Below are 16,551 nucleotides of genomic sequence, written 5' to 3' on the forward strand. Positions count from 1 at the left end.
GAGAGGTCAGCTTGCACACACCCCTTAGATTTTTGTTAATATCCTCAGCTACACATGCAGAGGCACTGAGACTTGTGGCCTGTGTGACACAGGAACAGCAGAGGTCCAAACTAGACATAATTTCTTCATCCTGCTAACCTATTTAGTTATGCCTTGCATTTATTTATGCTATAATGTTATGTTTTATTTATGAAGTATACAAATTATTAAAATAAATATTATTCTTACAAATCACTAAAGGTATTTTATTTCTGTGATCAGATTTCACAAAAGGTTAACCACATTCAGAAAGTTCCACACAAATGAAATTCAGTTTCGCCTACAGTATATAGCTATAATTAGCTACCCATCCCTCCATCTTTCAGTAGCTTATACAGTGCAGCATTTTGAAGGGGACTGTTATTGCCCATCCCAGGCAGCATAAAGCTCAAGATAGGGGAAAAAACTGCCTAGTTGGAAATTAAGTTGCTGGCTCTGTCACTATCTATTTTTGAGGAATTTCAGCCTGTCATGGTCAACTTTTTCCCACATTGTGTCTCTGAGGGTTGTTGCTTTGATGTGGGTGGGTTTTTTCATCTTGAAAATCTGTTACTTTAGTAATTGTTACCATTTACCAGTCCTGTAGTACTAAGGCCTAACGCCTGTCCTGCAACAGCTAAAATACATCCCAGTATTTCCCCAAAGAAAAGCCACACAGGAAGTAACACAAAAGGATCTTGTTTTTATTGACTTTTAAAAAATTCTTATTTTGCACACAAATATACAAAGTAATCATTATGACAATAATGACAATTCTTTCAAGATTGGTATTTATACAGTATGAAATTTGCTCAGAATTGAGCCCATGCCCCTGGGACTATTTTTTCAAGGGTAGGAAAGCTGGTGACATGCACAGTTTGTTCCAAGAATGGATGCACTCTGTCCAGAAGAGTCCTCGTTTATGCCTTCGCTCTCTCTTTCTGCCCACTTTAAACCTGGTTAGATTGCTCAGTGCACCATAGTGCATCTCTTCCAGGCAGCATCAACCATAAAACCATCTACCAGAGTATCATGACCACCCAAGGAATGGGCCAAGGCACTGGAAGAATCCTCTCCAGGCGCTCCCCGGTGAGACAGGGCTTAGTAGTTCTTCACAGAAGAAACATCTCTTATGGTCTGTGAAACCTGGAGGGGAGAAGATGGGGACAGCATTGTTACAAAACGACGTTTTTAGTCACGAGGGGTATGCTGATGAGGAGCGTGCTATTTTTAGGGAAGTGCAGTGCTCAGAAAAAGCCACTCTGCTACCAGGGTCACTGTTACAAACATGGAGAGTTGCAGTTATAGGGAATCTGGAGGTGCCTACAGCCACATTTATCAAGGATGTCAGGATTTGCTGCTGTGTGCTGATTTTGGTTCTGCTATATTGAGTTCAGGCTATCTTAAGCTCAGAACATGCAGGTTTTCTAACAATAGCCCTGGAAGTTGCTACGAAAACACTTTCACTGACCTCGTCAAGTGTTTGCTGGATGCGTGCACTTCCATTTCGTTGCTTTTGAACTCGTTCAGCTCCTTCCGTATTGCCGCCTGCAGGACACAAGCAATGACAGTCGTTAAGCTATCTTAAGGGGAGTCCAGTGGGATCCCTGATTCTGGAAGAATTATGGCAGAATTGTAATTAAGCAAATTATGCATAACTGGACTCAAGTACCTTGTCAGATGCAGACAACCTGGTCCAAGGCTTGTCTGCACGCCTGTCGTAGTCCTGAGCTTTAGCCACCTCTACGTAATCACTGAAGCGGATCAGAATTTTTCTGTCCCGCAGTTCATCTACTGTAGGCCGCTGGTTGAGCTGGAACACAGATTTAGAGAAGCGCAATTAGTAAATATCAATCCTTTGAATCCTTTGAATTGAAAATTTTAACACAATTTATTATAACATTATTATTGTCCCGCAAAGCCATTTATAACCATTTCTCTGAACCTCATCTCCCACAGAGTACGCAGGCTGATAGACCTGATAGAAAATGCTTATCTGCACAATCTCTATGTTTGCCTGACATTTTTTTTTTTGGTTGTCAAATGCCATCCCAGTCCCATATGCTTGGTAAGCTTGTCTCACATGAAGGCCAGTGCTGATTTCGTGCATGTGCCCAAGGTTGGGTGTTGCAGTGAGCACCCCCAGCTCTCAGCATGAGAAGTGCAAGGCTGTGGAGCTGTGTGTGTGTGTCCCATTATTCTGAACAGCAGGTGTCAAATACCTCCTGCAACATTTTTATAAGACCACCGAACAGATTTTTTTTAGATTGGTATTTGTGTGTATTTTTGCAAACATATGACTTGGTTGCTTTTAACTAGATTTGCTCACGTCATTATAGCATCATGTTATGGGCCATAAATAAGGGGAGAAACGTTAAATGGCAGGTCAAGGCCAACATACCTTTCTGTTGAGCCGCTGTTTAATTTCCCTCCTCTCTTCCTGTTCTGTCTGATCATTCCTCTCTGAAAGGCAGGAGAGAATCATGTCTCATGAAAACCAATGACACAAAGTGAGGAAGGCGAAGAGTTACACCCTTATTCCTAAAGGAAATCTGTGCAGGTATCCATTATTAACAGGAGGCAAGATATATACAGTTTCATCATTCTCTTCTATGTATTATTTGATTTACTTCAGCATGTTTAATTATTTGGTTGTTACACATCTTAAGGAAATAGGCAGCCATGAAAGGTAAGGGCAGCAGTGAATAATGTAGAATGTGTCTGTCACAGGACAAAGATGGTTTGATAACTATATGGATTAGCAATTGCCATCCTTACTAAGGTCAGACATTTCTGCGTTACACTGCTTATTTGTAGTTCTTTAAATGCGCATTTTCTGCCTTTTTTTCCTATCGAAATAACCAGCCAACCTTCTCCTCTCTCGATTTAAACAGCATAGCAAAAGCAATCAGGGCTGTCACGACTCCGGAGGTAATACTGAAGTGCAGGATTTCGGTGGGGTGGGAAATGTACAGGACACTCAAAGAGGCTCTAATAACTATATGGATTTGCAATTTTCATCTTTCCTAAGGGCAGAAATTTGTGCGTTACATGAACGTTGGTTCGTGTGTTATCGAGATGACTGAATTTCGGAATCAATCCAGAAGGGCGATTGTACTATTACTAAATAAGAAGCATGGTGATTAAAGGTTAGAATTGAGAAAGGATTTTTAGTAAAAAAAAAAAAAAAAAAACTGCAGCGTGGAATCCCCCCACCTACCCCCTGCATGCGGGATGTTTTAGACGGAGTTCCAGTGTTTGGCTATATGATGGTTTTATTGCTAATCTTTTCTTCATAAGCAAAAGAAAACGGATGTAACATGAAAATTTATATTATAAGTTTATAGTTAACCACAGAAAACAGAAATCCAAAAGCTCTTGCTTTCGTCTTGGGAAAAGCAGTTGAGGTGTATCGGACAGCAGATTTCAGTTTATAACTTAAACTATAATTCCTTTATAATTCCTCGTAAAAATGTGAATTACTATTAAATATAAACAAATATTGTTATATTCTTCATAATAAGCTATAATATGCTTATAATGACAAAGATCCAATTAATGTTCACTTAAGTTAACTGTAAACACGATTACTGGAAACATCCAGTTATACCATCACAATTTTTAAAAAGTGACCAATGTACTCACGTTTTAAAATATTTCTGCTTTCCAACTCTTCGACAGCTGGCCGTTGACTTAATCTCCTGCGGAAAAACACCAGTATCACGTTCTGGACCATTTTGATTCAGTCCCTTTCAGTCCAGTCTTAATACACCAGCTTCCTTTGAGCAGATCTCCTCCGGCAACGAGTCCTACAGGGAAACCCCAAGCGCTCCCATCTAAAACCTGACTTCCATACGCTCGAGTCAACCTGCACATCGGGAAAAAAGTCTCAATATTCTCCGTTTTGTTCCAGCAATACCGACTTCTTCTCCCGGTTTACGAGCTTAAAGGCTTACAGATTGTTTGTATAAAATATAAAATTATAAAATAGGCAACTTGGTGTCAATGCAAAAATAAACGGAACCCCAGCCCTTAGGATTCCCCGCACGGGCTGCGATCGCCGCCGCCGACTGGATCCGGTCTGTATTCTGCCTCGCAACCTGTGCACGGTATTACAAGCGGTCCCCGTGATCCAACCTCCTTCGTGTCGTAGGCACAGTCCCGTCGAATTGGCATTACGTGAGAAATCCCCACGCACGGCCGCTGCTAACTCCTGCGGCGCCGGATCCTGCAGGGAGGGATGCCCGCCCAATCGCTCTCATTGCCAGCTCTCATTGTCAGCAGACAGAAAACGAGGTATTTCCCCACCGCATTCTCACAAGTCGCTGCATTTTTGCCATAATACCACCGAATGCAGCATTTATGTTTTTATCACATCGACTGTTTAATAAACTGCACGTTAGTCACGTGCATCTACCGGGATACAGGGTGATTTTTTTTCTAGAAAATACTAAAAATCCAAAGCTCCCATAATAATCACGTTTTCTGTGTTTTGTACTGTATGTTTACACACAGTACAATTTCTACGGTGTTTTTCTCCACACAATAGCAGCTTACAAATATTGCTGCAAGGTGAGGATTTCCGTAAAACCGAGGAAAATTTTTTTTTTTTCCTGCACAAACTGAGAAAATGTCACGCTCAGAAAACACCTGATGATACTGTCTAACTCACTATTTTTGTGAGCAAGTTTTAACTAAAATGTATAGAAATAGCAGTCAATTTCCTTCTAGTACTGGATTGTTTTCCGTCATGTGCTCCTTAATGGCACAGCTGAGGAGAAGCGCAATCCTACGGTCACCCAAAGCACTTTACATCAACCAGGGTCATTTGTTTGAAGCAAACAGTCCTTGCTGGAGGACACTACAAATGCTGTAGTAGTTTAATCGATAATGACCAAGGTTTACCATACATTCAAGAGATTCAGGCACGCAGGTACGATGGCGGTTACTTTGTCATAAGTACCATAGACATTTAATGGAAAACAATTTGGTCTTAAGACATTAACATTATGTTTTCTATTTATCATTCTTCATTATGATGTGGCATTCTGAAGGCACATTACACCTATGCATTCTACCAAGGAGACACAAGTCCTTTTAGTACCTATACAAACATGTTCACTTTGGACAGTAAATGAAAGTTATTGTAGCCAGATACAGGAACCCCAACACAAAAGACTGTGGTACTACTCTGGACAGACAGATCATTTGGTTGTAGCTATCATGTCAACACAGGCCAGAGGAACAGAGGGGTTGGCACAAAATTGTCTCTCCACACTGAGGGCCACGTTTCAGGGCCAAGGTTGACAGATAGTGGGATCACCACTCAGTTCTACCCCAGTGACCCACTCCTCCAAGTCAGACCTTCGCAAGAGGACCTCGAGCATAGGCCTGAGGGGGGCGTCTGTCCAAACACGTCCATCTGCCCGAGCTACACTGGGGTTATACGGCAAGATCATAGGCTGAAACTGGACCGATGCCGCACTGGCAAATGATCCCAATAGCACAGCCAATGGTAAAATGCCCCCATTTCTCGTGGCCAGTCGCACACACTGTTGCGTGGGTCGATGTGCTTCCCCATACGTAATGGACTGGCACAGGCACTTGTGAAAAGAAGCAGAGAGGAGTTATTAATCCAAAGACCACATGAAGCATCAATGTGTCGGTTCGGGATTTCCGAGTCCGCCCACGCGTTTGGAACACGCAGGGAGCACCTGCAGTTACACTCGCCAGAAATACCCCTTTTTCCAGCTCACGTGATTTCTCTTTGTGGGTTTTCAGTACCACTACAGCCCCATTTTCACCCAGAGGGCTACCACTCCATGGATGAGACATGAGGACAGCAGCAAGTCACGACTACATAGTAAGAGCAGCCGTGATGGGTGGGGCTTCGGGGAGATACATGAAAGTTTGAACAGATGAAATGGAAAATCTCTCCCATAGTGCTGCTGAAGGCCATACACGATATTATTGATTCCACTGTGTTGCCTAGCGACCACTACATACAGTGCAGGAAATAAAACACCCATTAAGCGCCTTGAGAGCATCAGAAGAGGATTTGCATTTCTAAAACTGTGTTTTACACTCAATCAATAATACGATTAAATTATTATTATTTTTACATAGTGTATCTTGTTGATGAGCGAAAGACCTGAAAATGGAGACTGTTTTAAAGCGGTCTTTTGAGACCGCATACTAATATTCTGTAATGGCATGTGGCTTCATCGCTGGAGGAAAACAGGGACTGTGGAGTCACATAGGGCTCCAGCCCCATGGTGTTACCACCTTCCCAGTGCTGCAGGAGAATGAGGACAGTCCTTGCACATCCAAGCATACTGATGAACACAGTGCACCTTCTAAAAATAGAGCCGCCCCTAACCTTTTAGCTAAAAATAACAGCTCCAGTGAAAGGCGGGGCTGGGGGGAGGGGGGTGGTTGCAGAGAAGCTTATTGAGGTAATTTATTCTCCGGTCACATCGATGCCGAGGAGCAGTTCTGCTGCAGTGCCAGCAGTTTTAATCATTTTCCTCCCACAGAAGCCCGTCCGCGCTGCATTGTTCTCATCCTCCCGCCTGGCTCGTGACTGCCGGCGATACGTAAGAGGCAGCGGGGGAGGCGGGGGTAGCGAGGCTGCCTTATTCTGAGGTTCCTGCGCTAAATATAGAAGCAGCGTTGCGGTTCTGGTGCAAGATTGATAAGTATGGATTTGTCTGAAAGCTAAAGATAGTACATTCACCTAATGAGAGGTGACATGGCTATAATTACCAAAGTGATTACGTAACCCCCCCCCCCCAAAAAAAAAAGGATGTAAGTATGGAGAGTCATATCCATCCATGGCACCGGCATTCCTTTGTGTATTGGTATGTGCACACATAAATGTGGAGAAACCAAAACAAATGAGTAAAACAAAAGACTAACGACTACTTACAGTATCCATGCAGCTTTGAATTTGCTCTTTACTGTGACTGATGCTATGGACCTTTTTCAGTAATGCTGCACTTTATATCTACCTTAACTAAGACTTATATCCATAGCTCCTTACTCTTTTTGCCCTGGAACCATTCAGGGCTTCGGGGTGCTACAGCAGAGCTTCTCCTGGGACTCTGAAAAGAGTCTATGCCCATAAAGACGACTCTGCCCTGTTGCCCTCTGTCAACAGAATAAGCATCGCTGTAAAAAATCCTTACGCTGTAATGACTGGTGCGCCTCGTAATGCAATAACAAATGCTAAAACAGAATTTAATTTAAAAAATCAATTTAGCAAAATTGACCCTGTGACTTCCAATCGCACATCAGTCTGTGAGGAACAGCCTCACCTTAATGAAGGCCCAGCTGATGCAATAAAGAATGCTGAATCTGTGTTTTCCTGCTACACTAAGCCCAATACCATTGCAGAACTCAATACACTGACCACCACCATGTAATACAGGAAAACTAGACAGCTTAATAGTATCTGACAGCTGAAATTCCTTTCTGCCGTTTAGGAATGTCATAGCACATGTGAAACGACACCTGTCTGTGTTTTTGTTTTTACATCAGAGATACTGCTAACCTGGTTTCCACAAAGAAAATGATAACTTATTTTTTTTCAAACATGAATATAAATAGTGCTGAGAGACAGGGTGTTCAGTACTCGGAGAGTTTGTTGTTCTTTTAGTGTTTGTGTTCTGAGATTTCTTACGTGTGAATAAAGAACAACTGGGCAACTGCTCTGTACATGATCAGATGTATTTTAGGGATCTTAGATAGATATCTATTTTATAGTTTAATAGTTGTAATGTCTAGTTACACCATATGTGTGTGTATGTGTGTGTGTGTGTGTGTGTGTCATTTTCTACACGATGCCAAAATTTATTTAAAAACTCGCTGTTAAATATCCTGTTTCACCCTCAGTTTCTTATTCTCATTTTCAAGAGGTAATAATCAGCACAAAATGTGCATCAGTTTTAAAGGAAGCGTGAAAAAACGTTATGAAAAGTTCTATTAATCTGCATTTTTTTATTACTCTGAAACGCCGACCATCTGTGATTGATGATGTGAATCCTTTGGCACAATACAAATTGCATCAAGTGTGACATCAGTTGATGACTGACAAACAAAAGAATCACAGATAAACAACTATGTTCGCTTTTTCTTTTTTAAGCAAAGCGTGGGAGTGTGAAAAAATATTAATACATATAAATTTCACATTTAATTTGCATTGAGCACAGTACGTGACATTACTCATTATTATTAAATATTAATATGGAGACCTGGTGATGTTTATATCTTTGATGCAAAGCCCTACATACATAAAAACTTCAATATGATGCTAAAAACATGAAATGTCAGGACATACACTCATAATTTCACTGCTTGGGCACAGTCAAATTCTGCAAAAACAGCTCTATGCTGGAGCCAGACAGTTTAAATGCTACATGGATCATGTTTATTGTAGTAAGTGGGTGTCTACGAGTGTCTACTTCACCCAAAACACTGTGACAAACTCATCAGATAATCTTCTGTTATGACCTTAGCTTAACGCTTTAAAACAGTGTGAAGATTCCTAGCCATGCAGACATGAAAATGTTAACAAAGTGTAGTACTGAGAATGCAATGAATTGCCCAGTGCTGATGCAAAGACAAGAGTGGGTTGCATCATCAGCTGAAATGTTGAGAGGTAAAAAATGTATTTTTTAGCACTAACTTTCCAGGTGTAGAGTGACAGGTTGCTCACCAAATGATGCCTCTATCACCATGATAGATTTTCCTTTATTCCACAGTATTGATTCATGCCCTATTATGCAAGCCGGCAGCAGCCTATGTCTTCATATAACCTGTTTGTTTAGTGTCTGTCCTGAATGGACACTGATACAGTGTCATAAAACACTGGGGTTAGGATGTTTTTAGAAGCTTTAAACAAGGTTCCTTAGGCCAATGTCCCAGTCTCAGAATAGTGCTGAGTTACTATTCTTATCTGGCTCTGCTGAGAGTGGCTGTTACTAAAACCAGGTGTTCTTGTGTAAAATACTCCATGCCTGGTATTTTGAGGAGCAGTACAGCACTGTCCAGTGTCCAGTGGGCCATGGCCAGCCACCACGATGCTCTTGAAGTTGTCTCTGTGCCTGTAGGACACTGGCTGTTCCTCTCCTGCTAATCCTTCCTCCTGCCATCTGCTTCCATCATCCATCCAAAACCAGCAGCTTCACAGCTTATGGTCATTTTTTCTAAAGTGGTACATGACGTCACGTTTAAGGACATAGAATTCTAACCTTGATGGATAATGGTTAAAATTCCAGGAGAGACCTAGTTCTTGTTCTGTTCACCATGTACTTACACAAAATTCATCCATCAGATTATCCAGCTGTAAAATTAAAATGATCTGTAAAATGTTTTGTCTATAAGTACTCTGTCTAAGCAATAAAAAGAACAATAATGCAATACTCAGTTTCATGTGATACTTCACTGACTACAGTGGCAACCTGAAGTTACCAAGATAGCATGTAGTTTCTCTTGGACAGAGGCAGCTCTGGACTGGAATTTGCCAACTAAAAAGCTCTAACTGCAATATAAAGAGCTCCGTTTACCTCTCACTGTTTATCTAGGACAATAATGCAAAGCCTTTCTCTGCCTCTCACTATATACCCCACAGATAAGGTCCTGGGAATTCAGGGGCAATACTAAATGGTGACTGTTATTGTGTCCCTAGCTTAAAAATGAATTTTTAAATTTCCATTTGTTATAATATGGATATTTCTGGTTTTAGAGTGTAAAAATACATTACATTTCCTTTTCCAGAATGTAATCTTGAAATGCAAATAATCCATAACAGCAAATCATTAGTATCAGCACATGGGCATGAATTGGGTAACATTGATTATCTTATTATAAAAGCATCTGTCAAGGGGGGCATTACATAGTCTATGTGCTGGGAGCAGAAAAAGTGGTAAATGTAAAGATCTCAGCCACTCTGACAAGGGTAAAATTGTTACGGCTGAACAACCGTGTCTCAGCATCTCCAAAATGGCAGGTCTTGCTCCCGGTATGCAGTGGTCAGTATCAAAAGTGGCCAAAGGAGGGGCAACCGGTGACCTGGTGACAGGCTGCATATGAGAAGCGAAGGCTAGCCTGTCTCGTCTTGTCAGGAGAGCTACTGCAGCAGAAAATGCTGAAGAAGTTAATGCAAGATCTGACAGAAACAAGTCAAAACATACAATGCATTGCAGATTGCTGTGTATGGGGACCAGTCAGAGTGCCCATGGTGACCCTTGTCCATCAGAGAAAGCGCCAGACCATGGAGCCTGTAAGAAGGTGGTCTGTCCTGATAAGTCACATTATCCGTTACATCACATGGATGGCTGGGTGCCTTTGTATCATTTACCTGGGGAGGAGATGGCAATAAGATGCACTATGGGAAGAAGGCAAGCCGGTGGAGGCAGTGTGATGCTCTGATCAATGTTCTGCTGGGAAACCTTGGGTCCTGGCATTTATATAGATGTTACTTTGACACTTTCCAACTATCTAAACATTGTTGCAGACCAAGTACACCCCTTCATAGCAATGATATTCACCGATGGCAGTGACTTCTTTCAGCAGGATAATGCGCCCTGTCACACTGCAAAATTGTTCAGAAATGGTCTGAGGAACATGAAAGACAGTTCAAGGTGGGATGTGTTGGACAAACAAGTCTGATTCATGGAGGCCCCACTTTGCAGCTTATGGGACTTAAAGGGTGTGCTGCTAACGCCTTGGTGATAGATCCGACAGAAAACCTTCAGAGGTCTTGTGGAGTCCATGCCTCCACAGATCACAGCTGTTTTGGTGGCATGATTGGGACCTACATACTGTAGGCAAGTGGATTTAATGTCATGATTGATCGGTGTGTCCATCCATCCATCCATCCATCCATCCATCCATCCATCCATCACCATAACTGCTGAATCCCAATTAAGGTCGCGGGGGGACCGGAGCCCATCCCAGGCACAAGGGGCGCAGGCGGAACCCAGTCGCCAACACAACGCAGGGCTGATCAGTGTATCAATATATTAAAAAGAATTTGCTGTGCTTGTAACCAAGGCAAGTCCCCGACAGATGATCTCCAGTGTTGTGACAGAACTGAAAATTCTTTCATCTAATGAATATTTCTAGCAAACCCACCATCCAATAAAACATGACTTAGCATGGGTCCTCCTTTTACGACACCTGTTTTTGAAACATGATTGCATAAAACTGTGGCAAGGATCAGCCTCAAAGAAGCAGAAAGGCTGACCGCAATGATCAAAGAAGGTTCTGTTTTGTAAGATTAAGATAAACACACCAACACAAGATCTATGACAAACACTCTTCCACGTCTTTTTTAGACCCTGTCACATAAAAGTGTGATTGAGTTTTAAATTAAGCAGTAGAGAATGTCAGTCTAAAATGACACAAACACACACACTACAACTAATCAATGATAATACACACAACTACTTAGAACATACACACAAAACAAGAATAATTTATAATTAACCAGATGAGTAATTAATTGACCGGACTTTTATGATTTGTAAAATAACACTAAGTTGTACAAATGAACAATAATGTAGCATCGTTATTCTGTTTTTATCTAAAGACGTTAGAAAATATTCAAAATACCCCCTAAGCACTTGAAAATTCTTTCCAAAACTGTTAAATTTGTAATTTACAATTACTCTGTAGTAATGTGTTTTATTATTTTAATAAAGCCTCCTTTGCCAGATTTGAAGCTGACAACTTGTCTCAATGGGACAATGGACAATGGACCTAATGGTTAGGAAGGCATGCTTGTGATTGAAAGGTTGTTGGTTTGAATCCCCGACCAGTGAGGCACCCTGAGCAAGATACCACCCACCATGCGCTGCTCCCCCGGGCACTAAGTAAGCGATGCCCACTGCTATCTCACATATGCGTTAAATGCAGAGGACGCATTTTGTTATTGTGCTCTGGTGTGTCAACAATGACAATTAATCACCTTCACTATGACAGACGTGGGGATTCCACCCTGTGTTACTGACTGATATGAGTCACCCAGGTCATACTGTCGTTCAGATAATGTTCAGTGACCCTTAGTGACATTCACACTCACTTGGCGAGCTTGGTCTCGATCTGCTGCCGGATCTGCTGCCGCTCCAGGTCACTGCGCGAGGGGAAGATGTTCCTCTCTTCCAGCTCCTGTTTGCTGGGCCGGTTTCGCAGTTTCACGGCTAGGAGCTCCTTCTTCATCCTGCGTGGCAGCGTTCCTGAGACACACACACAGAGGCGGACATGCTCACACAAACTGACTGTTCATAGTACACAACTGTACATGGTTCCAGTATGCTCACAATGCATGCCTTACAAAATGAAATGTGCGCATTTATAGTCTGCTCACAAAACACATGTATACAATCGCACTGCATAAACACTAATCAAAACATACCAAAAACATGTTTCCCCAAGGTAGAAAGTTGCAGGATTTTAGCACATTGTTGAGAAATCTAGCCCCCACAATGTAATAATTACAAAAACAAATACACAAACAAGATGTATCAGCTGAGCTTTTATGTCAACCTATCTGTGATGATCATCACAGGCTCACCAGAGATGACAGAGTTGTTCCAGCTGTCTTGGTCAAATGAGAAGCCATCTCTGTGGAAGGTGTCCTGCCACAGGTTCTCCTTGTTCTCCTCACAGTCCTTCCTGCTCTCAGCTTCTCCAGCTCTGCCCTGATCTACGCTGCACAGCTGAACCTCAGATCGCCGCTTTGGAGATGAGCGGCCTTCTCTCCCACGAAAGCTAAGGAGAAAGCAATCATCGGCGTCCGTCAGTCACTAACCAGGGAGATGAGATTGAGGGGAACGTCAAGATGTGGTGGCACAGGGCTCACCTGTCCTGCCGGTGCTTGGTGGCTAGGGCACGATGCAGTTCCTCAATGATGCAGCTAGGGGGCAGTGATGAATGAAGCTTTGCCAGGTGAGGTGACCCTGTTGGGGTGGAGCTCTGTCCTCGCAGAGTAGGTGAGTCTTTGGGGAAAGCAGAGATCTTCTGCTGGGGGGACTGGGAGAATCTGCCTGAGTCTGGAGAGAGAAAAACTGACAATGAGCAAAGACTTTACTTACTTACCGTACTTCTCTCTCATTCAAACTGCACTCTTTCAGAGCCCCTGACCTTCCATAGTCCCGTGTTTGGGCAGCGTTTTGGCAACAAGACTGGGCTGGGGGGCTGCACCGGCATCCCCCACTGCTGTGTCTTCTCTGGCTTCTTCTTCCTCTTCGTGGTTTTCGCAAATTCCCTCAGAAACAGTGTCAGCACAGTCATCCTGCTGGTCTTGCACTCCCGCAACGGCGTTGAGTTTCCCCAGTACGTCACTGGGATGTGCACTGATCCTCCCTGCTGGAAGAAAAATACTTACACTCACATATTATTGCTCCTTTGGCAGCTCTTGATTTGGTGTCAGTGTTTAGGGTAGCTGTGAGTAATTCAATTCACTTTTCAAGTGGTATCTACTCCCACCTAGTGGTGCCGTGTGAACTCACAACTTTCCAGACAAATGGCACCAGGGGAGACAGAGCACAGGTATCATTATCAGGTCTAGCTGAGACATACAATTTGTTCTACTTGGGTATAGACTATTCTGCATCATACCCAGTAAATAAATAAAACCCCCATCCCAATAATATCACTACTCTGTCCCAGAAGTAACTGAAATTCTCCTCAGAGACTCAGAGTCATGGAGTCTGTTCTACGGATCATCTAACCTGCTGATGGGCAGTCCTTATCAGAGTCCATGTCCTCCAGGGTCCACTCCTCCTTCTCCCCCATGTCAGAGCTGCCCTGTTGAGAGGGGTCTGAATCCAGAGGGCCCTGTGCACAGGCCAGTACGAAATCTACAGTGGGAAAGAAGAAAACAACACCATCACATAGCATGACAGCAGCTCATACAGCCAGTAAGTATTGCAATAAGGGCTGGGGTCTGCCTGTGGCCAGCAGAGTAGCTCATATTACTCAGGCCAGAAGCCCGGGTCCTCTTCCAGGGGCTGGGTGGATATACAAAAATGCCAAAACACACATACAGTACAGTGGGACCCCTGAATCCATGGTATTAGTATCTGCAGTTGCAGTTGTCTGAGGTTTACCCTGTTCCCCAAAAAAAGGAAAATTCTAGAAATAAAGCGTTTAGAAGTATTAAAAGCATGATTTTCATTGCTCCGTCATCCCTTGAGACACAATATTTTTTCTTTGCTCTATTGTTTCTTGAGAATTAGGTTAAAACATCAGAATTTCTTTCATTTGAGGGAGCCACACTGTGGATTGCTATATTATAATGTACCATGTATTTTATTATTACTTCATTTAACGTTGGTATTGTCTTACTGTGCAAAAATGTATCAATTATACTTTGTTATATTGATGTACACAAACATCACGTTATATATGGGGTCTGCGGATGGTTCGTGTTATCCACAGTTTTGACCATCCAAGGTAGGCCTTGGAACGTGTCACTCATGGATACTGTACTCGTACCATGGGAAATAAACATCACTGTATCAGAAACTTACAAGTTTCTATGTCAATGTTTAATGCACTAAATGGCTTGTATTTTGCCCCCTGACTGGCTCTGCATGTTTGCTAATAAAATTAAATAAGATGACATGCATCAAAACTGACTGCACTGCAGCAACTTACAGTTTGAGTATTCGTGTCAGTATACGTTTTCTTTTAGCATTAATCTTAAACATATATAATGCTGATTCACACATTATATAAAAAACTCATGCCATTAAACCATTAATTAAAAAAAAAAAAAGTAGAGTATTTATTGTGTTTTAAGTTAAGATTTTATCCGTCCGTCACTTATCCAGTACAAGGCTGCAGGGGGCAATAATTTCACCATTAAAGGTAAATATTTTAAATTGATTAAATAGATTTAGTTTTTATTCACATTAATACCCTGCAGTGAAGCTCAGCTGCTAAAAAAGCCTGTCAGGTAACGATAGTTAATAAAGCTGCTCGGATATGGGGGTCTGTTCTGTCACCTGCTGATTGGCTGATTGGTGGCCTGTAGACCCTCCATTTTATTCCTACAGCCTTATGTATGGTAGCACCAGCCCCACCCAGCCCCACCCAGCCCCACCCAGCCCCAGCCAGCCCCACCCAGCCCCACCCAGTCCCCCTCACCTGCCCCTGCCACGCTTGACCGCTCATTTCTGACAAGCTCTGCCCGGTTCTGCCGTACTGCCGCCTTCTTCTCCAGAGCTATGGGATGTAGCCAAATGCCACAGTCACTATGGCTGCCAGTCCTTCCAGCTCAAGCACACACAACACACACACAAACACACACATACACACACACACACACACACACAAACACTTTACTTAAATAAACTACACTAAACACACTGATCGCCACTCAGACATAGTAGCTTACTTTCACCACCAAATGTCCCTAAACACCCACATCTCACCTGTGGAGCTCTGCTTTAGCTTCTCATTTTTCTTTTTCCTCCATTTCCATGGCTTAAACATCCGGCCCAGGGAGGCCAGCTTGCTCTTGCGGCCAATAGGAGGCGTGCGGAGCCCGGTAACCAGTCCCGCGGAATGCAGCGCCCTCTGCTGGTCCATTAGATCTATAACAAAAACCAAACTTGAACCTCACTTTGATGTTAAGGCAATAATATCATCCAAGATAAGTCACAAAGCACATTCAGCTGATTACTTATCCATTGCTCTAGGTGGGTATTTTTTGAAGAAATGTGAGTTAAGTCTCATGACTAATGGTAAAACAGCAGCTTGGGTTTCAGCCAGTTTACAAATTCATGCCTTCAGTCATCTGTTACATGTGTGTAGGACAGGGTAAGCAGCTTTGTAACTCTCACACGCACATCTCACCCACCCATACTGACCACATTCCTCTTTCAGATGGAGTCTGAGAGCACAAAGGCGAGTTGTCTTACACTGCATAGCTTTATGCTCTGCCGTTTGCCATTAAGGTTTTCTGCAGAAGACCTGACTATTATTTAGGGCAGTGTTTCCCAATCTGGGAGCTGGGAGGAAGCAAAAATGTGGGGTCCCCAAGGACTGGACTGGGAAATGCTGATTTAAGGATTTTAATGCAACATTAACTGAAATGTATGATGAGAATAGCAAAAGATGTGGTATTCTACTGAAGGAATAATGCGTAACCTTTATAACATAGTGCTGAGCTAAGGGTAATATGGTGCGGGACACAGGATTCCCTTTGTTGTTTTTCATTAGTCATCTTGTGAATATTTCATAGCTGACATACAGTACGATCTTAGTGTGAGGTAATGTGTGTCCCCTATCTGAGCTTCAGTATCGCTGGCAAATCCTCCATATTACACAGCCTGGCTTATCTGTTTTGATAAAAAATTACACTCAGATTTTACCAATACCCTGAAAATGCTGCCTCATCTAGCCTCATTCAGATTTTAGCTAAGTTAAAGCATATAGTTTTTTTATACTTTGGAAATGTACCTTTTTGTAACTTTTCAGGGTATTTATGGGTATTACGCACATCCTGCTCACGTCTAAGTG

The 16,551-nt window shown here is 42.5% G+C and overlaps 1 protein-coding gene across 2 annotated transcripts in view; it reads right to left on the reverse strand.

Moving 5' to 3' along the window:
- Positions 1-701: 701 nt before the first annotated feature.
- phactr3a (phosphatase and actin regulator 3a) overlaps positions 702-16,551 on the reverse strand; it is a 30,235-nt gene continuing 14,385 nt past the window's right edge. Inside the window, exons 2-13 of one of the 2 annotated variants that reach the window (XM_049017622.1) lie at positions 15,462-15,623; positions 15,175-15,252; positions 13,755-13,883; positions 13,165-13,386; positions 12,884-13,073; positions 12,596-12,792; positions 12,104-12,257; positions 3,664-3,719; positions 2,420-2,481; positions 1,691-1,831; positions 1,490-1,566; positions 702-1,164 (exon numbers count right to left, since the gene is read on the reverse strand). In XM_049017622.1, the coding sequence (XP_048873579.1) occupies positions 1,149-1,164; positions 1,490-1,566; positions 1,691-1,831; positions 2,420-2,481; positions 3,664-3,719; positions 12,104-12,257; positions 12,596-12,792; positions 12,884-13,073; positions 13,165-13,386; positions 13,755-13,883; positions 15,175-15,252; positions 15,462-15,623 (1,484 nt within the window). In that variant the 3' untranslated portion in view covers positions 702-1,148. Of the gene's footprint in view, positions 1,165-1,489; positions 1,567-1,690; positions 1,832-2,419; positions 2,482-3,663; positions 3,720-12,103; positions 12,258-12,595; positions 12,793-12,883; positions 13,074-13,164; positions 13,390-13,754; positions 13,884-15,174; positions 15,253-15,461; positions 15,624-16,551 lie in introns of both variants that reach the window. The other variant, XM_049017621.1, reaches the window with a different exon arrangement.

The sequence above is a fragment of the Brienomyrus brachyistius genome, chromosome 6 (assembly GCF_023856365.1).
Source record: "Brienomyrus brachyistius isolate T26 chromosome 6, BBRACH_0.4, whole genome shotgun sequence".
Lineage (NCBI taxonomy): Eukaryota > Metazoa > Chordata > Actinopteri > Osteoglossiformes > Mormyridae > Brienomyrus > Brienomyrus brachyistius.